General features: G+C 52.8%; 4 protein-coding genes across 13 annotated transcripts in view; 2 read left to right on the top strand and 2 right to left on the bottom strand.

The window, feature by feature from the left end:
- Window positions 1–1,326: 1,326 nt before the first annotated feature.
- CUNH1orf35 (chromosome unknown C1orf35 homolog) lies at window positions 1,327–3,707 on the bottom strand. Its single transcript, XM_071419277.1, has 8 exons — window positions 3,577–3,707; window positions 3,329–3,482; window positions 3,203–3,248; window positions 3,034–3,116; window positions 2,873–2,945; window positions 2,467–2,546; window positions 2,047–2,205; window positions 1,327–1,888 (listed from the first exon to the last, which is right to left on the bottom strand). Exons 1-8 carry the CDS (start codon window positions 3,668–3,670, stop codon window positions 1,678–1,680), a joined length of 900 nt encoding a protein of 299 aa, XP_071275378.1. The 5' UTR covers window positions 3,671–3,707; the 3' UTR covers window positions 1,327–1,677.
- Window positions 3,669–18,210, top strand: GUK1 (guanylate kinase 1). Of its 3 annotated transcripts, none has more exons than XR_011677467.1 (8): window positions 3,669–3,813; window positions 11,451–11,564; window positions 12,279–12,320; window positions 13,051–13,147; window positions 15,383–15,558; window positions 16,749–16,833; window positions 17,141–17,226; window positions 18,033–18,210. XR_011677467.1 is itself a non-coding variant. In XM_071419278.1 (8 exons), the coding sequence occupies exons 1-8, from the start codon at window positions 3,669–3,671 to the stop codon at window positions 18,066–18,068; spliced, it is 744 nt and encodes a 247-aa protein (XP_071275379.1). In that variant the 3' UTR covers window positions 18,069–18,210. The 3 variants fall into 3 exon arrangements, 2 of the variants coding, with proteins under 2 accessions (XP_071275379.1, XP_071275380.1); XM_071419278.1 differs by having other exon boundaries at window positions 15,383–15,521; XM_071419279.1 differs by lacking the exon at window positions 3,669–3,813 and adding an exon at window positions 6,306–6,457 and having other exon boundaries at window positions 15,383–15,521.
- Window positions 4,648–6,332, bottom strand: MRPL55 (mitochondrial ribosomal protein L55). Of its 7 annotated transcripts, none has more exons than XM_071419282.1 (4): window positions 6,296–6,332; window positions 5,648–5,732; window positions 5,101–5,287; window positions 4,648–4,862 (listed from the first exon to the last, which is right to left on the bottom strand). In XM_071419282.1, the coding sequence occupies exons 2-4, from the start codon at window positions 5,668–5,670 to the stop codon at window positions 4,719–4,721; spliced, it is 354 nt and encodes a 117-aa protein (XP_071275383.1). In that variant the 5' UTR covers window positions 5,671–5,732; window positions 6,296–6,332; the 3' UTR covers window positions 4,648–4,718. The 7 variants fall into 7 exon arrangements, with proteins under 7 accessions (XP_071275383.1, XP_071275389.1, XP_071275388.1 ...); XM_071419288.1 differs by having other exon boundaries at window positions 5,101–5,284; window positions 6,296–6,330; XM_071419287.1 differs by lacking the exon at window positions 6,296–6,332 and adding an exon at window positions 6,247–6,295 and having other exon boundaries at window positions 5,101–5,284; window positions 5,648–5,733.
- A 1,351-nt stretch (window positions 18,211–19,561) lies between the features above and the next one.
- The window catches only part of GJC2 (gap junction protein gamma 2), a 49,107-nt gene continuing 46,875 nt past the window's right edge, over window positions 19,562–21,793 (top strand). The window contains exons 1-2 of one of the 2 annotated variants that reach the window (XM_071419270.1): window positions 19,562–19,753; window positions 21,395–21,450. The gene's annotated coding sequence lies outside the window, so the exon portion shown is untranslated. Of the gene's footprint in view, window positions 19,754–21,279; window positions 21,451–21,793 lie in introns of both variants that reach the window. The other variant, XM_071419269.1, reaches the window with a different exon arrangement.

The following is a 21,793-nucleotide window of genomic DNA, read 5'->3' as shown; positions in this document are numbered from 1 at the left end:
CTGGGGGTAACCTGGGACTGGAGTACAGAGTAAATAGCACTGGGCAAACTGGGATCACAAACCTCCTGCAAGTCAGGAATCCACCTTGGAATTTCCAGCTGTGAATCAGGATATTTGCATCCCTAATAGAGCAGGACAGCTCTTTATTCCTGTTCTGGGAGGGAATTGAACTTGAAGGGCAAGCTGGATTAGGATGCTGCTGCTCTGGTGTGGAAAACAGGGGATGTGGTGATGTTATCTGAGCTGTGCCCTCTGCTCTGGGCAGCACAGGCTTTGCAGTCCTGCAGGTCTCAAACTGATCTTGGTTTGAGTGTGAGACAGGAGCAGGGCAGAGCAGGAGAAAGCCCAGGAGAGCTGAACTGAGCTGGGCCAGCAGTGCTTGGGCACACCAGGACCCTGTCCCTGTGCTGAGGGGCTGTGGGTGCACATCCCCCTGCCACCCATCCAGCCCAAAGCCTGGCAGTGAAGGTGGCATGTGGGAGCCCCTGGAAGAGCAGGACTCTGGGCTTTGTGGGTTTGTTGCTGTGCTGTTCCACAGTGGGATGTTCCCTGCAGGCTCCAAGCACAGTTTGGATCTCAAGATCCCATGAAGGTGACCCCGAGCTCAGCCTGGTGAGCACCAGCAGGGCCAGAGCTCCTGGCCAGGGAGTGCAGGAGCTCAGGGTGCCCCAGCTGTGCCCTGGGCATCCCTGGGATGGCTCAGGAGCAGCCCTGGTGCCAAGGAGCTGCCAACCCCAAAAATGGTGTTGGGGTGGGATCACCACAGGCTGTGACAGCTCTGCAGCATCTCCCACTGCTGGGACAGAAGGGCTTTGTGAGCTCCTGAGCACGGTGCCACTGGGCTTTTGTCCACCAAGACACACAAACCGTGCCTGTCTTCAATTGCATCATTAATTACACAAATGAGGCCCTTGTGCTTGGCAGCGATGCTGCGGAGCTGCTCGGGACACCCCCTTTGCACTTGGATCAATATTTCTATTTATTGGTGTGAAATTCCCCTCTTTCAGTGTGCCAAGAACATCAATAATCACGTGCTGAGGCTTGGGAATGGAATTTGCTGCCCCTTGGGGCAGGTGGATGTGGCCAGGGCAAAAGCCTAAGGAGACACCTGGTCCCATCCACTTTCTCCTTGTAAATTGAGGAATTATTCAGGTGTCCAGCGCCAGGTGGGACAGGGCTTAGAGCAGCCTGGCCTAGGGGAAGGTGTCCCTAGACTGGAGCTAGATGAGCTTTAAACTCCCATCCATGCAGCTGATGAACTTAGGGAATCTTTAAAGAAACTCTTCAGCCACTGCACAGGCAGAGAAAGAGGACAAAACCCCATCATAATAACAACAATAATAAATAATAATAATAATCTCTTCCAAAGTGTCTATCCATAAACACGAGGTATCCACAGCATTGTCAGCACCCCAGCAGCAGCCCTCAGCACAGCACCCTCCGTGCTCAATCCTGCCTGGATGGAGTTTAGGGGTGATGAGGAGGGCACCCTGCTGCCCCCACAGCCGCTGCTGCTGCCCCTGGGCGGGCAGGGGAGGGGCTGCTGCCACCACAGCCTCGATGCCCTTTGCCACACACACTGCCCCGGCACCCGCGGGGCTGCAGCGTTTTTCATTTCATCGCTTAAAAAATAAATCAATCTCTGCTATCTGTCCCTGAAGCAAGCCCAGCTCCCTCTCAGTCCTCCGAGTCGGTGTCGCGGCGCTGCCGGAGCCCGCGGGCCGGGGCGGAGCGGGACCTGCTCCTCTTCCTGCCCCTCCTCCGCGGGGACGGGCGGCGGCCGCGGCCGTCCCTGCTCCGGCTGCCGCTGCTCGAGGATTCCGTGTCGGATTCCGTGCGGTGCCGCCGCCGGCCGTGCTGCTGCTGCGGTGTTTTCCTGCGGTGGTGCCTGCGGGGACAGGGGGGAAGTGACAGCAATGACAGAGGGGACACCAACCAAGTGATTCTGGGCGTGAAAAGGGGATTTTGGAAAACGAGGAGATGGCAGCCATGACCGCGTGGCTCTCCTGAATCCTTCCTCCCGTTTTGCACTGCTGATGCCCCTACCTCTTATCCCGGTCCGGGGAAGAATCGGAGGATGATGGGGCAGCATCTTTCTTGGAATGCTTCTCCTTGTCCTTCTTCTTCTCCTTCTTGTGTTTCTTCTTTTTCTTGTTCTTTTTCTCCTTCTTCTTCTCCTTTTTGGATTTTTTGCTGCTCTCAGGTCTGCAGGATAGATCAAGCAATGAGAATCCCTGCACTGTGCATCCCTCTGGCTCCAAAACCTCATCCCCATCCCCTTTTCCAGGCACATCCCACCACATCCCTCCTTTGCCAAAGAGAAGCCCACAGAGGCTTTTGGGGATGATTCAGAGATGCAAAACAAGCCTAGTGCCAAACAGAGCCATGGAAACATTTTGTAAAATATTTCCCATAAAAGCCAGAGCATTTCTGGTGGTTTCCCACCAAAGTGGGAAAAATCCTCACCCTTTCTCCTCCACCTTCTCCTCCTTTTCCTGCTTCTTCTTGGAGACAGATGTCTCTGGGCTGCTGGAGACTTTCTGGTGCTAGGGTTGGAGAGGGGGAAAAATACAGAGTGAACCCATGAGCCCATAGCTTGCAATTACAAAAGGGTTTTCTCCCTTTAAAAATTAAACTTAAAAAAAAATTTAAATTACATTCGGGGGAAAATTAGAATACCCTTAACAGCTGCTTCCAAATTAAAGCCCCACAAATGACCTCTGTGCCAACAGGACACAGGAAACTCCTCCAGGTTTCTGTGCTACAATACCCAGATGGTTTTTAGATCAAATATTCCAAGTGAAGGGCACTGCTTTTTGCCTTTTCCCAGCTATTTTTGAACCTTCCAAGGACAGTGTGACTGGCACCGTACCGTGAAGACCGAGAGCCCCATCTTGGCAGCCTCCCTGTCCTCCTTGGAGAGCATCACCCTGCCAGCACTGCCACTGCAGAGAGACCACAGAAAAAAGCATAAAAACACTAAAATCAAACAAATTGATGTGAAATGGCTGCAGGATCCTTCCCTGTCCTTACCTGGAGCTGCCCAAACCCACCACCCGATCCACGTCCTTCTCATCCCGCTCACCGCCATCCCTCTTGCACACCTCAGCCAGGTCCTGTGGGGAGAGGGGACAGTGTCCTGTGTGCGTCCCCAAAATCAGAGCCCAGGGGACACTGGGGGAACACGTGGTGCCCCTGTTACCTCTTTGCTGAGGCCCGTGGGCTGCCTCTTCAAGCTCTTGTAGCCCCTGTCAAAACAAGAGCAGGTGACGTGTGTGTGGGGACACGCAGCTGCTGGTTTTGGGGTTTTTGTGGGGTGGGGACTCACAGTGCTGCCATCATGGCCTCCTGCTCGGCCAGGCGGACTGCAGCCAGCTCCTCCTCCCGGGATAACGGGGGCCCCGTGTCCTTCTTGCCCTTGGCATACCAGGTCAGGTCCTTGCCCTTCTGCCACCGCCCCACCGGTGCCATCAGGGAGTTCCCTGTGGGGAACAATGACCCCCCCCTCAACATCATCACACCCCAAAACCACACAGGGGACAGGCAGGGTGGGATTGGAGCAGGATCAGCCCTTACCCAGGTAATTCTCACGCTGTTTGTCTGTCTTGACATCCTCCCAGCTGAACTGGTCCTGGCCCCCCCGGACCCCGCCCCGGGAGGAGCCGAACATGGTGGAGCCACACCCTGCAGCGGATTCAGGGGGTTCTGGAGACCTGCAAAGAGATCAGCCCTGGGTTCACCCACTCCAGATCCTCCAGCAACTCTGGGGGGGGGCTCCTGAAGGCGCAGGGAAGCAAATTTGGCTCCCCAGGGGTGAGTGGAGTAACCAAAGGCCTTTGTGGGGCTGTTAGAGGGGGGTTTATAACCCGGAGGTGGGAGGGGGTGCATGGCTTGGGGAGGGTCCCAGCCGGGAGAGGAGGGGGGTCTGGGGGAGGTTCAGAGCCTCAGGCAGGGTTTAGGGCCAGCAGTGGGGCAGTCACAGCTTGGGGGATTCAGAGCGAGGGGGACTCACAAGCCTGGGTGGGGACAGTTCAGGACTAGGAGTGGGAAGGCTCTGGGGGGATTGCGAGGAGGTTGCAGGGTTGATGGAGGGTTTAAAGCGCGCATGGGGGTTCTGGGCTTCAAGGGAGAGGGTTCATGGAGGGTCCAGGAGGGGGTTCACAGCCTGGATGGGATGGGCTGGAAGAAGGGATCATGGCCTGGGGCGGGCTCGGTGGGGAGATTGTACAGCCTGAGAAGCTGCACGGCCCGGGGTGAGGCATTACCTGGGGGAGAGTTTCGGGGTCTGGGAAGGGATTCAAGGCCGGGGGAGGTTGCAGGACCTGGACGCTGCCGGGCCCGAGGTGAGAGTCTGCCCGTACCCGAGGCGTGTGAAAGCAGCTTGGGGCGGTTCCCTGCAGCCCGGGCTCCTCCGGGTGTACGAGGATCGGGCGTGCCGGACCCGCGGGGTCACACCCGGAGCCCCAAATTCCCCAAATCCCCAAAATCCCAAACCCGCCCCCGCTCCCCTCACGCACCTCCGGCCGCCGAGCGCGCGCCCGCCCCGCCGCTACCACCGCGGGCACGGCCGGAGGGGGGAGCGGACGGGCGGTACCACCGCGCCGCCCAGCGCGGGGGGAACCCCGCAGAGCGACACCCACACACGGCTGGACTTGTACTTATTTATATATTTATTGATACATTTATTTATACATTTAAACACTTCTGCTTTCAGCGCTTCACTTCTTCCAGAACTTCTTGTAGGTGTCCAGGTCGATGCCCTCGAAGGTTTCCTCCTCCTTGGCCTTAGGTTTGCTGGGGAATTGCCGGCGCAGACGAGCCTTGCGCTCGGCTTCGGGCAGCGTGTTGCTGTCCAGGGGCATCTGGGGACACGGGGGACACGGGATGAGACCGCGGGGACACAGCGTGACACCCCTAGGACATGGCATGAAACCCCTAGGACATGGTGTGAGATCCCTGGAATATAGTGTGAGATTCCAGGGACACAGTGTGAGCTCCCAGGCCCCGGGACAGGGTGTGAACCCCCTGAACATGAGCCCCCCAGGACACATCCCAGGCCCTTGTGACCTCCCTGCTCCCAGTCTGTCACTGTCCCCGTACCATGAGGATCCTCTTGGGCTCTCCGTAGCGCAGGCGGACGGTGGAGCCGTCGGTGCTGACGAGCAGCAGCGGGTACAGGCGGCCGTAGCGCTGCCGCTGCAGGTGCCCGATGGCCGCACGGTTGGAATTGCTGCGGGTGCAGGCAGAGAGCGGCGGCCGGGACCGGGCCAGGAGGCGCAGGGCACTGCTAGGGAAGGGGGGAGAGCCGGTGTCACCGTGAGGGACCAGGTGTCACCCTGAGGGGGACGGGAGCTGAGCCAGGTGTCACCGTGAGGGCGACGGGAGCTCCGGCTGCTGTCACCGTGAGGGTGACGGGAGCTCACACCGGGTGTCACTGTGAGGGCGACGGGAGCTCACACCGGGTGTCACTGTGAGGGCGACGGGAGCTCCGGCTGCTGTCACCGTGAGGGTGACGGGAGCTCCCACCGGGTGTCACCGTGAGGGTGACGGGAGCTCACACCGGGTGTCACTGTGAGGGTGACAGGAGCTCCGTCGGGCCGCTCCCGGCGGGAGAGCCGCCGCTGCCCCAGAGGCACCCCGTGCTCACCTCAGCGCACGGCTGGCCGCCATCGCAGCCCGGCTGTGAGGGACGGGCCCGGCACACGGAGAAGGGGACACAGCCTGGGGACACCCTGGTGACAAGGAAAGGTGCTGGGGTGGCTGTGGGGTGACACCGCCGTGTCCCCATCGCTGTGAAGCTTCCACATCCCCCCTTCAGCACGGGGCAGCCCCATGACAGCTCCGGCCATGGTGTGACTCCCCCCCATTCCCGCAATAGTTCAGCCCCACGTCTCCCCCGCCCTCGCCGTGGTTCCGCCCCACTGGGGTTACCCCCATTCCCGCAATGGTTTAGCCCAACACGTCCCCCTGCCCAGCCATAGGTCACTTCCATGATAGCTCCCGTCATGGTTCAATCCCATCATGCCTCCCCCCCACGCCCACCTTGGTTCAGCCCTCCCGCCTCTCTCCAATCCCACTATGGCTCCCGCCACCGCATCGTGGTTCGGCCCAACACCACCACCGTCCCTCCGCCCCGCCGTGGTTCAGCCCATGTTGCCCCTCCGTTCTCCCCCAACTCCCCCCGCCATCACGGCCCTGCCCGTGCTGCTCCCCCCGCCCAATCATGGTTCAGCCCGTCGCTCACCCCCCCCCCGCCCGTTCCGCCGCGTGGTCCGTCCCGCCGCCCAGCACTCACGTGACGGCGCGCGCTCCCCACCCTCCCGGGCCCCGCCCCCGCGGTGACGTCAGGCGCGCGGCGGTGGCGGCGGGCGCGCGCGGGGGCTGCCGGGAGCGCGCCCCCCTCCCAATCCCCTCATGATCCTCGGGCGGATGCGCGGGGCGGGGATCGCCCGGGCGGGTGAGCGGGGATGGGGCCGGGGCTCGCATCCTCACGGGGACCGCGGGCCGAGGGGCACGGCCACGCACGGGGTGCCGAGACCCTCACAGGGGCCGTGCACAGAGGGGGTCTAACCGGCCCGAGGAGCTCCGTCACTCACGGGGGTCCTGGGCTGAGTGGCCTCGGGGCGTTCAGCCCCTCACGGGGGCTTGGCATGAGGAGTCCTGGCCGGCTCTGGGGTTCTCAGCCCCTCATAAGGACCCTTGGCTGAGGGGGCCCAACCTGCTCCGGGGTGCCGAGCTCCTCACGGGGTTCCTCTGCTGAGGGGTCCTGGGGTGCTCAGCCCTTCTTGGGGGCCCTGCACTGGGGAGTCCTGGCTGGCCTTGGGGTGCTCAGCCCCTCTTGAGGGCCCTGCACTGGGGAGTCCTGGCTGGCTTTGGGGCTCTGCATTGAGGAGTCCTGGCTGGCCTTGGGGTGCTCAGCCCCTCTTGGGGACCCTGCATGAGGAGTCCTGGCTGGCCTTGGGGTGCTCAGCCCCTCGCAAAGGCCTTGGGCTGAGGGCACCCAGCTGGCCCCAGGCTGCTGAGTGCCCCATGGGGGTGCCAGAACAGAGGTACCGACCTGGGGGTGCTGATCCCCCCCCCACCCAGCCCTGGGGAGGCTGAGCTCTCCCTGCTCTGTCCTGTGTTATCCATATGGGATATCCATGTGCTGAGGGGGTGGCCCTGGTCACAGCCCCACGGGGCTGTCCCCAGGCTGCCTCTGTGCCCTTCCCAACATCCACACCGGGTCCCCGTGGCTGAGCTGCTCCAGGGTGGCTCTGAGGTGTCCCTGGTTGGATAAATCAGCCAGGGATGTGCTTGTGGGGTTTGTGGGCACTGTGGGGTGGGGTGAGGTTAGAGGGTTTTAGGGACAAGCATCCCTCAGGTATCCTAAAACAAACACGTGTGGGGAAGTGGATGGTAAAGCCACACCTGTGTGAGCTTCACCTCTCCAGAGGTTTTCCCAGGTGGGTTTCATCCTCCTGGTGGGTTCAGCTGCTCTGGTTTACAGGAGGACATGGTCTAGGAATAATGGGCTTGGAGCTCCCTGATTTCTGCAGTGACCTCGGGCAAGTGCTTTGTGTTCTGTCTGCAGCATCACCACTCCCTGCAAGCCAGGGTGCAGCCCGTGGAGAGGCTAATTAGTGCTTTGGAGGTAATTATTTCCAGGAAAAAGGTGGCTGAGCTCCAGCTCTGTATGCTGTGGGATGCTCTGCTCCTCACAGAATCACAGCATGGGTGAAGTTGGAAGGTTGGAGCCTCCCTGCAGATCATTCCCTGTCACAGCAGGAGCTCTCTCCCTTCTTGGAACCTGTCCCAAATCTTACCAAGGTGGGGGTGGCACCTTTATAACAAACCTGCTAAAAATAGGGGGTGGGATTATAATCCTAATCCAGGAGACCTTTCTCAAGGCTCCAGGGAAACCGTGCTTTAATCTTCTTTCCTTCTTCATAAGGTGGCTTTGCCTTCCCTGTAAAGCCTCTCTGCTAATCACTTTTAATTTGTTTAACTCTTGTGATGTCTGTCCTTTGCTCCCCTGGTTATGTTGCCACCTGTGGGGGAAAATCCAGGGTGAATTTAGCAGCACAAGCAAACCAGGAGCCATTCCTTGCCTTGGGGGCATCCTCCTGTGAGCACCTCTGCAGCCCAGAGGGGTTTCTGTGGCTGTTTGTCCTCAGGCCCAGGTGTGGGAGGTAATTAATATTGTTAATTAGTTGGGCTGCTCTCTTGCTGACCAACTCTGCAGTGGTTTTGGTGGATTAGGCTGGATCCCAACTCATTTTTAGGAAACTCTCTGTGCTATGGATATTTGCAGATTGGCTGCTCTGAAAATGCCAAAACCTGACGAAAGGGGGAATAAAAAAATGGAGCTTCTGCCTAAAATAAACACATCTTTGTGACATTGCTGCAGCCAGCTTGGAAATGTGATACACCAATGCATGCCTGGAACCAGAGAGGAGAGAGAAAAAAGCCCCAGATCCACCAGGTCTGGGGTTTGGGGGCTTTCTTAGGGCTTTCTTAGTGCTTTACCTGTGGGTTTTGAGGGCTGTGGTGTTTGGGGAGCAGGGACATTGTGGGATTGCCCTGGGAATTGTGGATGCTCCATCCCAGGCCAGGCTGGCCAGGGCTTGGAGCAGCCTGGGACAGTGGGAGGTGTCCCTGCCATGGCAGGGGTGGCTCTGGGTGAGCTTTGAGGTCACTTCCAACCATTCTGGAGTTCTGTGAAATTCCCAGTTTGCCACCTTCCCTCCTGTGAGGGCCCAGCCCATGATGGGATTCCATGGGGGTGGAAATGCCTTTTGTTCCCTCTCAGTTTTCCTCTGCAGACCTGCAGCAAGAGCAGGGATTCACAAGGGAGGCAGGAGGAAACACCTGCAAGTCTTTAGGTTTATTTTTAGCTGTTTTGCAAGAAGTGAGACACGATCACAGCCCAGCTGTCTTTTCCTTTAGTTAGGAGTATTTTGGGGAAGGAAAAGGGAGTGAAGTGGAGGAGGGGGTCCCACTGTGGGAGTGGTTTGGATCTGTGAGCAGGAGAAGGAGCTGAGGTGAAGCTGTGTGGATCTGCTCCAAAGGAAGAGCAGTGTTCCTGCAAGTGTTCCAGGTTGGATGGAGCTTGGAGCAGCCTGGCCTAGTGGGAATTGTCCTTGCCCATGGCAGGGCTGTGGAACAGATGCTCTGGAAGGTCTAACACAAACCATTCCAGGATTCTACACTGACAAAATCCTTGTGCCTGCAGGGCCAGGAGCAGCTTTGGTGTTTTCCATCATCCCAGCCCAGCAAGCTCTGCCACCCCTCAGCCTTTTGGGGCTGTTGGCAGCAGCCAGGAGAGCAGGGAGTGGATGGAGGAGGAAGCAGGGGGAGATTAAAGCTCAGCAGGGTTGTTCTCATTGGCCACCTTCAATTGCAGCTGGTTAATTAAGGCTTTAGGAGCTCACAAATAGCCCAGCTCTGGCCCCAGGAGCCTGTGCTGCTGCCACTCTGCTTGCCTTGGCTGCAAGGGAGCACAAGGAAAAGGTAAGGATGTGTTGGGGCCTCTCCCAGCCCCCTTCCCAGTTTATCTGGGCTTGAATGGAATGATTGGAAGTGATTTGGGCAGTTTTATGTTTCTGCTGATGTTTGCTAAGGGCAGGTGGAATTTTGAGGGAGATGAGGGGATCTGGGACTCTGATTTGTGCACCCAGCACAGTTCTTGTTGGCACAGCTGGGTCTGGGAAGGGAAGCTGGACATCCATGACAGCCCAATGCCCTTGTGGGGTTTTGGGGTGCTGGTGGAAGCTGGTGTGGGATGGAGCAGCATTGTTTGGGGTACATGTGTTGTGAAGCACTTTGGGATGGCTGAAGGGATGGATTTGTGTGGAGCGTTTTCCAAGGAATGCTGAGGGCTCACCTGATGAATTCTGTGGCACAGAGTGAAGAAAATGCTTTGGGTAGCTGCTCTGCAAGCACCGAGCAGCATTTCCCTGGTGCTTTCTTTGGGTATTGACCATTTAGGCAAAACCTGTGTTTTTAGGAAATTACAGACGTTTAAGGACCAAGGGAATGGTAGGAAAGCCCCCAAAGGATTTCCTAGAGTTTGTTCAGCCTTCTGCTTTTGTGGTGATGGGATTGGTCCTTCCCAAGGTTTCATCTCTTGCATCTCTGAGGCTGCAGCACTCGGAGGGCACTAAAAATAAAAAAAAAGAAGGAATCAAGGAATTTCCTTCTGGACGATTATCGACCGTGGGTGTTCTCACCGCCCACGCTGCCGCTCTCGGCACCTCCCGAGCCTTCGTGCATTAAACCCCGCCTGGGATGAGCTGCGGTCAGACGAGGATCCTCGGGGAAAAGTTGTGTAATTCTCCGTGCTGCCCGAGGGAGGAGGGATTTAGGGCTGGAAACGCGGGGTCAGGGAGGGGCAGCCCGGCGGGATTAGCCCGCGGCCGCTCTGGTGAGACAGCATTTGCCTTAAGGCCGTTTGAAAAGTGATGTGTAAGGTCAGGGTGACATTGCTGTGAGCTCATTGAAAATGGAAAGGCTTTATCTGCTTCTCGCCTGGGGCCTCCCCGGGCCACACCCGGCCCGAGAGGCCGAGGAAATGATTTGATTGCTTGCTGAAACTTCAATAGGAGGAACTTGTTTGATTTGTTCCACTCTCACCATCGCTTCTGCTTTGGAAGCTGCTGAGGGATGAGGGTCCCCAGTGGTACCCCCACACCTTCACACAGCATTTCTTCTTTTTCACATGTGGGTAATTGACCTTTCTTCTCTCTAGAGACACAGGAACATGAAAACTTCTCCTCTCCCCTTCTCCTCTCCCCTTCTCCTCTCCCTTTCCTCCTGTGTGGCCCAAGGCTGCATTTTTTTTCACCCATACCAGGAACTGATTGGTGGGATCTGTTTCTTTCTTGCCATGAAACACCTGCAGATGGAGTTGGTGCTTCAGGAAATGTGGGAATGAACCCCTGAGCCTGTTCATGGCAGTGATTGCACCTGAGTTCAGATGCTGTTGCAAGGGTTTGGGGGTTGGTGATACAAAGTTTTATCTGCAAACTGTCCTTTCTCCCTGTGAGAGGGAGGGGACTGGGACTGTACCTCTGTCCCATGATTCCAAATGCCACCAGGCACAAATAGGATTTTGTTCCTTTTAGAGGGAGTTTTTTCCTTAGGATTTTGGTCCCAGTGAGACCCAGTTGTGATGGGAAACAGGTGGCTTCAATCATCCCAGTTTAGGGGCAGCTAAATCCCAGTTTCCTCCTCCTTTGGATTACATCCTATGAGTTTAACCTCAGTCTCTTGAGAAATGTTTCTGCACTCCCAGTGCTTTTTATCAGCTCTAAGCTTGTGATTTTGCATAATTTCAGCTTTTCCTGCATGAATTTGTACCCAAGGGTAAAAGATTGGTGCTGTTTTGAGGGGCTGAGCACTCCTGGGATATCCACAGATGCCTTTCCATGGGTGTTTCTAACCAGACCCATTTTTCTGTCTCTCCCCAGTCATGCAGGGACCAAGGCCAGTGGTTCTGAGTGGCCCCTCAGGTGCAGGGAAAAGCACTTTGTTAAAGAAACTTCTCAAAGATTATGAGAACATCTTCGGCTTCAGCGTCTCCCGTGAGTACCCAGGCCTGGGCCAGCTCAGAGCCTCCCTCTATTTATACCCCAGATTATGGCTTCTCATGGTTTGCCTGTGTCCCAGTCTGTCTGTGGGATCCTGGGCGTGTTTAAATAATTCAGGGCATCTTTTAGTCCTGGTATTAAATGGTGAGTCTAAGCTTTGTCTGGAGTAGCAGCTTTCCAGGTTTAGTGACTCTGCACATCTCTAAACACAGCTCAGAGAGGAAACAAGGTTCTTCTGAGTGATTCTTGACTGTGAAAGTCACAAAATCACCCCACAGTTCTGCTTCAAAAGCCACTTGATTTTTCAATGGAGCTTTGTAAGATGTTTTTAGGTCCATTTCCAAAATGTGTTTTAATGTGTTTTAATGAAAGTAAAACCTGTGCTTTGAGATCTGGATTCACTCCACCATGAAAGAAAAAATACTGGATGTTTAAAAATCTAATGCTATGGGAGGAGAAAAAAACTTAAAATTATCCATTTTGTGTGTGTGTGTCATCCCATGCTCCTGATTCAACTGCATCTCTCATCTCACTCCAAACTAAACCTTATTTTCTCCCAAACCCTCTTTATAGAGATTTTTTCCCTAGAGATCCACGTGCCACTTAGACCTTGGCATTTCTTTGATGCTGCAACACCCATGAGTGATGTGATGTACAGAATTTACAAGGCTGTTTTTTCTTTTTTTTCTTTTCTTTTTTTCCCTGCAGATACCACAAGGCAGCCAAGACCTGGAGAAGTGAATGGCAAAGGTGAGCCTGTTGCAGTTAGGTCTGTCTCATTGCACTCTCCAAATAATTCAGGTTTTCAAAGCTGGGCTCTCATTTTAGGTGCTGTGCTCTGAACTTGGGTGATTTGATTTTCCAAAGTTCCAGGTAGTTCTGGGGAGATATTTCCAATGGCCACTGCTTTGGGAAGTGCAGCTGCTTAATGAGATGGTTTTAGCTGTATTAATTGCTTGTGCCCAGCTGTTTTCTCATGTATTTGCATATTTAAGAAACAACCAAATGAGGTTTGTTCTTCATTTCCAATGGCAGTTTTCCCTCTGAAGTGACAGGAAGGAATTTCAACAGAAGATAGAGAAATATTCCTTTTAAGTTAGTTTGGTTTTGATGTTCCCTTTTATCTCCCTCTCTCTCATCCTATTCTGGTCTTTAATTAGAAACCCTTTAAATGAAAGGCCTCATCATTCCTGCTGTAGTGTGTCCCACACCTGGAAGCAAGGGAGGAGAAGTTCCCACTGCATCAGGAATGGGAAAGGATATGAAAAATGGGCTAGAGCAGCATTTTTGACCACATAGAAAACTCCAGAAAGTTTTGAGCAGATGTTTGGACAACTGGTGTGGAAGTAGGAAGTGAATCCTTATTTAAAACAGATTTTGAGTGTTTTCTCCCCCAAAAACCCATGGGTGTCATTTTGACCATGAACTTTACCTTCAGAACATTAATGTCTCTCCATTTTTCCCATTTGCCCCTCTCCAGATTATCACTTTGTGACCAGGGAGGAAATGCAGAGGGAAATCGATGCTGGTGAATTTATCGAGCACGCGGAGTTCTCTGGGAACATGTACGGGACAAGGTAGGGCAGGTGTCCCTGCCTGTGCCACAGGGGCTGCAGTTACAGGGTCCTGAAGATCCTTCCCAATCCAAACTATTCTGGGATGTTAGAAAATCAATTCAGAATCTCTCCAAGCCCCTGAGGATGTTCTTGCCCAGATGTGGGATAAATGGAGAGTCCCTCAAGCTTAGCAGAATTAAGTTCTCACCAATCCTTTCTGCTCCTTAAGTCATCAGTGAATTATAATAAATGATTAAAAAGCTTGAGGCAATTCTCCATGTTGGGGAAGATGAATTGTCTTTACAGCATATAAAAGCCACCACTTGAAAAACTGAGTGGAGAATTAAATGCATCTTGTGACCCAGATGTGTGAGGGTGTTCACAGGGGTCCAAGGATGAGGGAAGAGATGAGGATCTGACTCCATGGTTCAGAAGGCTGATTTATTATTTTATGATGTATATTATATTAAAACTAGCAAAAGAATAGAAGAAAGCCTTCTGATGAAATTCTAGCTAAGAATAGAAAAGGAAGGAATGATAACAAAAGCTTCTGTCTTGGACAGAGTCCAAACCAGCTGGGCTGTGATTGGCCATTAATTAGAAACAGCCACATGAGCCCAATCCCAGATGCACCTGTTGCATTCCACAGCAGCAGATAACCATTGGTTACATTTTGTTCCTGAGGCCTCTCAGCTTCTCAGGAGGAAAAATCCTAAGGAGAGGATTTTTCATAAAATGTGTCTGTGACACAGATGGAGCATCCATGTCCATCCAGCATCCTTGAGCAGAGTCAGTGGATCTCTGCAGAAAGGGAGTTCTCAGTGGTTTTGCTCTTTAATGAAGGTTGTTTCCATGTTTGTCAAAGAATCCCAGGATGGTTTGGATTGGAAGGGACCTTTAAGATCATCGAGTTCCAACCTCCTGCCATGGTTCTTCCCTCCAGGTGGTGAAGCTCTGCCAAGGCAGGAGTTTATGGACATCCCACCCATCCTGTGGGAGAATCACACATGATCCATCCCCACAGCTTCCAGCATGGCTTTGCCAGCCCCTCCAGCAGGAGACAGCAGCTCCCTGCTCCAGCCAGAGCAGTGACACCTGGAGAAACTCTTCATCAAGAGCAGAGCAGGCTCTGTCCCCTCCTGCCACAGTTTGGGGAGCCCTGTGAGGTTCCCCTGCTGCTAGAGGGGACACCCCAACCCTCCTGTGTCACTGTCATATTTTAGGAAAAATCCTTTGCCAGGATTTTTCTCCTGAGAAATGTAAAAATGAAATATAAACAAGAATTATCTGGAATGTGGTCTGGAGGTTGCTCACCAGCAGGTGCATCTTTGATTGGTTCCATGTGAATTATTTTTAATTAATGACCAATCCCAGTCCAGCTGTGCTGGGCTCTCTCAGTCTGTCACAGGTTTTTATTATCATTCTTGTCTAGCCTTTTGATGTCTCCTTTCTTTTTCTTTAGTGTAGTTTTAGTATATAATTTTCTTATAATATATTTTATTTTACATATATTTTCTATTATAAAATATATGCCAAATAAAAGAATAAAATAAAAGTAATATAAAAGTAATATAAAAGTAAATAATATAAAATATAAAAATAAAATATAAAAATAAAATATAAAATAAAATATTATAAAATATAAAATATTATAAAAATATTATAAAATTATAAAATATTATAAAATAATAGAATATAAAATATTATAAAATTATAGAATATAAAAATATAAATATAAAATAGGATCTAAAATATAAAAAATATAATAAAATATAAAATATAATATCAGCCTTCTGAAACATGGAGTCAGAACTCTCATCTCTTCCCTCCTCCTGGGGACCCACAACAATTAATAACCACGTCCCTGTGTCAAGGACATATTTTCTGAAAAATACTTTTGCTAGGATTTTTCTCCTGAGAAGTTGAGAAGCTTCAGAAATGAAATGTAACCAATGGTTATCTGCTGCTATGGAATGCAACAGGTGCATCTGGGATTGGTCTCGTGTGGTTGTTTTTAATTCATGGCCAATCACAGTCCAGCTGGCTCAGACTCTGATCAGTCACAAGATTCCATTTCTAGTCCTTGCCAGCCTTCTGATGAAATCCTTTCTTCTATTCTTTTAGTATAGTTTTAATATAATATATACCATACAATAATAAATCAGCCTTGTGAAACATGGACTCGAATTCTGATCTCTTCCCTCGTCCTGGGACTCCTGGGCTGTCTGACCCGTTCCCTGTGTGCTGTGTCCCCAGTAAAGGAGCTGTGCAGGCCGTGCAGGCCCAGAACCAGATCTGTGTGCTGGACATCGACATCCAGGGCGTGAAGAACATCAAGAGGACGGAGCTGGACCCCATCTACATCTCGGTGCAGCCGCCCTCCATTGAGATCCTGGTGAGCGCCCGCCTTGCTTTGCCAGTAGCGCTTAGAGGTAATCAGCAGCCACGGCTCCCCCTTCCTCTGCAGGGCCCTGCTCCAGGTGGGGAGCACATCCCCAAGCATGTCCCTGTAGGAGCGTGCCACAGAGGGACAAAAGTGTCCTTTGTCCCCTCCAAAAGGAAAGAAGCCCAGGAGTTTCTTTCCTCAATTAGGTAAAAAGACATCTCATAGGCTTAGGGGACTTCACCTCAAACTTAAGGATAGCTAATTGGAGAGAAGCCAAAAAGTCCTGCCTGGGCAATTCACTAGAAAAAGAAGAGAACAAAGAAAGTAATGGCTTTTGTGAGGTGTTTTACCAGGACCAAGAACCTCTGGCACTTGGCTCTTGTCTTGCTGTTTATTGAGCCTTTTTGTTTCCAACACTACAACAGAAGCCATCCTGCTGATTTTTATGTCTCCAAGGGTAGCTGAACTATCTTGGGTGTGTTATAGACTTCCAAGAGCTTATGAGACCTCCAAGAGCTTGAGGAGGCTCCTATAACATATCTCCATCCAGCCCAGCTCCCCAGCCTCTGGCTCTCAGGGATAAATCTTCCTGTGTTTTGTTTTTTGAGTCCTTCCTCAATGTTTTCCACACCTTGGTTATGAACTCCATTGCAGCATGGCAAGTCTTTAAATGCATTAATTGTGCTTCATGCTGTGCTGAGATTTCCCTTCACAGTTAATATTAAACCCAGGGAGGCTGGTTCTGTGCAGCACCCTAAATTCTGTGCTCCTCTGGTCTTACCCTGTGTAAGTGATTGCAGTGGGACTCTTGCAGCAGTGCAATCACTGACTGTCATGGTTCAGAGAGGGATGAGGACACATGAGGACAACTCCTGACTCTCCCCTCTTGCTCTCAGTACATCAGGCAGGCTCTGTTTCTCGTTGAGATTGTGGAGGAGGAAGCCAGCAGCACCAGATGCCAGAGCCCAGCAGAGAGATCTCATTTCCAGCAGTACCTGGAAAAATAAATAAATGAGAGGGAGGTAAAAGAAACCTGGGACCCTGAATTGTGGGTAGGAGATCTCAAGCCCAGTTCGGCCACTGCTTTGCACTGGGCTGTAAGTGAGGCCCCTCACCCTTTGCAGGGTGTTCTGACGTGCCCATGGTCACAGACAGCACCTGCCTGAGGGTGGGGGTGGTTTGTGCCTGCAGCTTTCAGAGCTCTCATTCCCTTCATGTATCTGTCCCTGGGTTTAGGAGAAGCGACTCCGGGAGCGGAAGACGGAGACAGAGGAGAGTTTACAGAAGCGTTTGACTGCAGCCCGCGTGGACCTGGAGCTCAGTGAGTCCCTGGAGGGCTGTGTGCAGGGAGAGGGGGGTGCCTGGCTGATTTGGGAGCTGCTTTTGGTGGCAACAGCTGATTTGTGCTCTCCAGCAGCGCTGGCAGGGCTTGCCATGAGCTGAGTTGGATCACTGCTGCACTTCCCACTGCAGTTCCTCGGGGGTGCTTGGCAGAGCAGTTCATTAGCAGCAGCTGATCTAATAATAATACTGAAATATCTTGTTAAAATGCCATGGGGCTTTGTGCACGAGAGCTGACACAGGGAAGAAAAATTGTCCTCTAACTCTGTCCTCATCTCCTTCCCCAGGTAAAGAGCCTGGGCTGTTTGACCTGGTCATCATTAATGATGATTTAGAAAAGGCCTATTCTGAATTGAAGGAGGTGCTGCTGGAGGTGAGTGAGTCCTTGGGGATTTTCTCCACCTCATTCCTGGGCCAGGCAGGTGAGGGTCTGTTCTCAGGCAGCCACAGAAATATCACCTCATCTCACACTTGGTCTGCTTTGAGCTGCTGAGGGACAGACTGAGCACAAGTGATGGTGGATCAGAGAGTGGGAGATGAATCCAACACAATCCTGACCTGGGGCAAAATAAACATTCATCCCTGGGTAGCAGAGAAGGGGATTCCTGTTTCTGGAGCTTCCAAGTCAAATCTTGCCCTGTCCCTAAAGGTGAACTCAGGGCTTGGTCCTGGGATGTCATGGAACTGGTCTGAATTTTTGGTTGTCACTGTGATATTTTCTGAAAAATCCCTTTGCCAGGATTTTTCTCCTGAGAAGCCTCAGAAAAGAAACGTAAACAATAATTATCTGATTGTTTGGAATGTGGTCTGGAGGTTGCTCACCAACAGGTGCATCTTTGATTGGTCCCATGTGAATTGTTTTTTATTTATGGCCAATCCCAGTCCAGCTGTGTCAGACTCTCTGGTCAGTCACAGGTTTTTATTATCATTCCTTTCTAGCCTTCTGATGTCTCCTTTCTTTAGTGTAGTTTTAGTCTATAATTTCTTTTAATATAATATAATATCATAAAATAATAAATCAGCCTTCTGAGAACTTGGAGTCAAATTCTCATCTCTCACCTCATCCTGGGACCCACAACACCGCCACAGTTGGTCACTCCTGATCTCCTAAGCTGTGAAACCAAGAGCTGTTTCCCAAAGAGTGGTAAATTCTCACTCTCTTTCCTGATCTCCTTGCAGGAAATCAAGAAGACTGAAGAATCCAGGAAGTCCTGAGCTGGCCCTGCTTGGCCCTTTCAATTTTGCACATCATTCCCGAAGTACGTCACAGTGTTTTATTCCAAAAGACATTCCCTGTAGGCTGCTCCTACCCCCCACTCACCCTAGGATGTTTGTATTAAAAGGAAAGAAAAGGAAACCTGGTCATGCTTGTGCTTCTGTTCACTGCATGCTCAGCACGTGCTCCCTCTCAGGTTTGTACCTCCAGGCTCTCTGGGAGCTGCCAAAGGGCTGAGCCCTCATGGAAGGCTGTAGAGAAGCTCTTGGGCTGATGTGCTTGAAGGCAGCAATAAATCCCTTTTCCTAGGGGGAATCCTCTACATCCAGTAGCTGTTGCTTGTACAGCTCTCTGTTCTGAGACCTAGAGAGCTTTGCATTTCATTCCCAAGTTTTCTTTAGCTTTAACATTGATGTTTTCATGAAACTTCCAAGCCCTTCAGTCCCTCCAGCAGAACATAAGCTGGGAGGGCTGGGGGTGTTCACCTGGAGAGGAGAAGGCTCCAGGGAGAGCTCAGAGTCTGAAGGGGCTCCAGGAGAGCTGGAGAGGGACTGGGGACAAGGGATGGAGGGACAGGAGCCAGGGAATGGCTCCCAGTGCCAGAGGGCAGGGATGGATGGGAGATTGGGAGTTGGGAATTCCTGGCTGGGAGGGTGGGAGGCCCTGGCACAGGGTGCCCAGAGCAGCTGTGGCTGCCCCTGGATTCCTGGCAGTGCCCAAGGCCGGGTTGTACAGGCTTGGAGCAGCCTGGGATAGTGGAAGGTGTCCCTGCCTGTGGCAGGAATTGCAACAAGATGGGCTTTGAGGTTCCTTCCAACCCCAACCCTTGTGTGATTCCCTTCCTTGGAATGAGCAGTCTGTCAGAGCTCCTGTCCCACAGGGGGTGGCTTTAGCTGCTTCCCCCCAAACCACACAGCCCCAGCAGCTGGGTCTGCAGTGCCAGGCTGGGATATTTTCTCACCCAAATCACCTCTTACCAGAGCAGATTTGTGCCTAAACACTTCATTTTTGGGTTTTATCCTCTTCACATCCCATTCCTTCAGTTTATCCAGCTGCTCTGCAGCACCTCTTGGTCCAGGCCATCTCCAAACCTCCATCCTTCACTTTATGAGGACAACAAGCAGAAACTCTCCTTGGGCCACCCTTTTAGTACCTCGAATTCACAGCCATGACTTGATGATTATTTTGCTCATTTACCTTTCTTGGACTGCTTTGATAAATCTTTCCTAGATTTCCTAGAAAATATTGCTTCCTGTCGTGGATTTCCCACTGCTTGGTTCTGGGACTGGCTAAACAGGAGAATCCTGTGTGTATTTGTGGTGTGAACCACACAGGCTTTTCCTGTGCTTTTTCCTGTCCTGTTTCAAGTGATGGGCTCTCATTACTGGGCTCTGATTATTGGGCTCTGATTATTTTTCCTTCTGAACCGTGGGATTTTGTTACAATTTGAGGGACGCGTTTGCAATGGGAAAAGGTCCCCTCTAGATGGCAGGAACGGCAGCGGGAAGGCGCTGGAGTCTCGGAGCAGCCGAGCGGGAGGCTCAGGACGCGGCGCCCGCCTCGGTGCGGGGCTCTGCGGCCACCGCGTGGCACCTGCGGGGCTGTCCCCACATGGAAGTGCCCAGCTGCTGCTCCCTGCGGATCCCTGCTGCCAGCCCGGCCTCGGCTCAGCCCTGCGGGACGGGTGAGTGCAAACCCCGCGCAACGGGAGCGGGGGCAGCTCTTGGGAAACGGGAACAGCCCATCCTTTGGATGGTTTGGGTCCCCCTTCCCGGGGGAAGGGGAGGGAGGGGGAAGGAGGAAGTGTCCCAGCCTGGCGGGGTGTCCCAGCCTGGTGGGGTGCCCTGCTGTAGCTGCTGTGTGTGATGGAGCAATGGAGAACGCCTGGAATGCCGGAGCTAACGCGAGCTGACAGGATGGAGGTGACAGGATGGCAGTGGGAAACAGAGGGAGTGGGAGTGGGTGGTGGAGCCAGGCTGGTCCCCAGGCAGGTGGCACAGCTGTGGAGCATCTCCAGAGTGTCATTTTGGGTGCCCCTCTCCAGGTTTGGTGTTTTGGAAGGGCTGTGCCATGCATTGAATCCCAAAGCTGGCTGGGTGAAGGCACTTGTTGAAGTGAGTTTAATTCCTGCATCCCAAAAATGAAATGTCTGGTTTGTTGATTGAGTTTGCAGCCAAAAATGCCTTTCTGGCTCTGTGGGTTTGGTACTGGCTCCTTGGGGTATTCCATTCCCACTTCCCTGGGGCAGGCAAGGACCACGCTGAGCATGGCAGGTGTCAAATGCTGGGCCCTCCATAACTGCAAACATCTGCTCCCAGTGCTCCATGTAGGGCTGGGATTGAGGGATCAGACTGGAAATGTGTGGATACAGGAGCCTTCCAGCCCAGGGGTTGTCTGATTAAAGATGCTCCTCCTGGAGGAACATTTTCCCACCTAGGTCTTCCAGGCAGGAAGGTGCTGGTCCCAATTTGGGGTACACCCAAGTGAAGGAACAGGCCTGCTCCTGGCTTGCTTCCAGAAATGTCAGAAATGGGGATTTTATATAACTAAATATTCACTGTTCTGTCAGACTGAGATAAATTTGGACAGACTTCAGCTTTTTTCAGCTGAGATGCTTTGGGAAATGTGGCAGCACCTATATCCCTGCAGGAGGAGGAGGCTGGGGGAGGAAGAGGAGGGCAGGGGATGGTAAAAGCTGGGATAAAACCTGCCCTGGGAGCTCTCTTGTCTGTGGCTGAGGATATTTTGGAGCCCATGCCAAGAAAATAACAACGCCCTGTAGCACTTCTGCTTCAAAGCTGTTGCTTTGCAGTCATTGCATTGTTTTTTGCTGAATCCAGGCTGACATGCTGCTTTTGGGGCAGCAGCTGATTATTTTCCCCCTGTTTTTCAATTTTCATGCCTACCCAAGCTCTTTGGCAATAGAATCACTCCTTCAAGGGGTGAACATGAGGTTTAAACTGAGGTCACTTCTGCTCTGACACAGCAGCACCCAGCTGCTGGGAATTCAGGAAGGCAGGCATTCCCCAAAGCACCCGAGAAAAGCTGGAGCCACACTCCAGGACACCTTGAAGCAGCCAACATTAGCCCAAAGCCCATTTTCATCCATCCTGATGAGCTCAGAGTCTTGTCCTTGCCGTGGCTTTCCTTGGTATCTCCGTGCCGTTGGAGGCAGCTCTGATTTTCAGGCTTCCTTCCATTCCACTGCAGAAAGGCACCGCGGGGCAGAGCTGGCCTGGCAAATAATTGGGCAGCTGGCGTAGAAAATGAGCAAGGAGGGGAAGAAGGAGCAGGAATAACCCTGATTTTCCTGCTTGTCCATCAGCGCCCGCCTCGCTCCGTGCGCGTCTCCCACGGCAGCGCCGGGATCGAGCAGCCCAGGTATGGGAGCGTGAGGGGATGTGCTCGTGGTGGGGCATGAGGAGGGTGTGTCGTGGGTGGCTGAGTGCTGCCAGAAGTTATCCTGGGAGGAAAAACTCCTGGGACCTTCTGGAGAGGCTGTTCAGGAGGGCAGGCTGTTAATTGCCACCTTTTTTAGCAAAGACAGCTTTCCTGCTCTATCCGGGAGGGAAAGATCTTCTAGGGAATCCTCCAGCAGCCTGCATGGCTTCAAACAGGAGAGCAGGGAGTTGGGGGTCTCATCCTTATCCCTCCACACTGGAGCCACCTGCCTGTGTTCCCCAAAAACCTCTGGCAGCTCCCAGCTGCTCCAAAATGGATAAAG

The sequence above is a fragment of the Agelaius tricolor genome, unplaced genomic scaffold, assembly GCF_023055355.1.
Source record: "Agelaius tricolor isolate 1412-34295 unplaced genomic scaffold, bAgeTri1.0.p SCAF_103, whole genome shotgun sequence".
In the NCBI taxonomy this organism is placed as follows: Eukaryota; Metazoa; Chordata; class Aves; order Passeriformes; family Icteridae; genus Agelaius; species Agelaius tricolor.
This window is presented reverse-complemented; position numbering and strand designations above follow the sequence as displayed.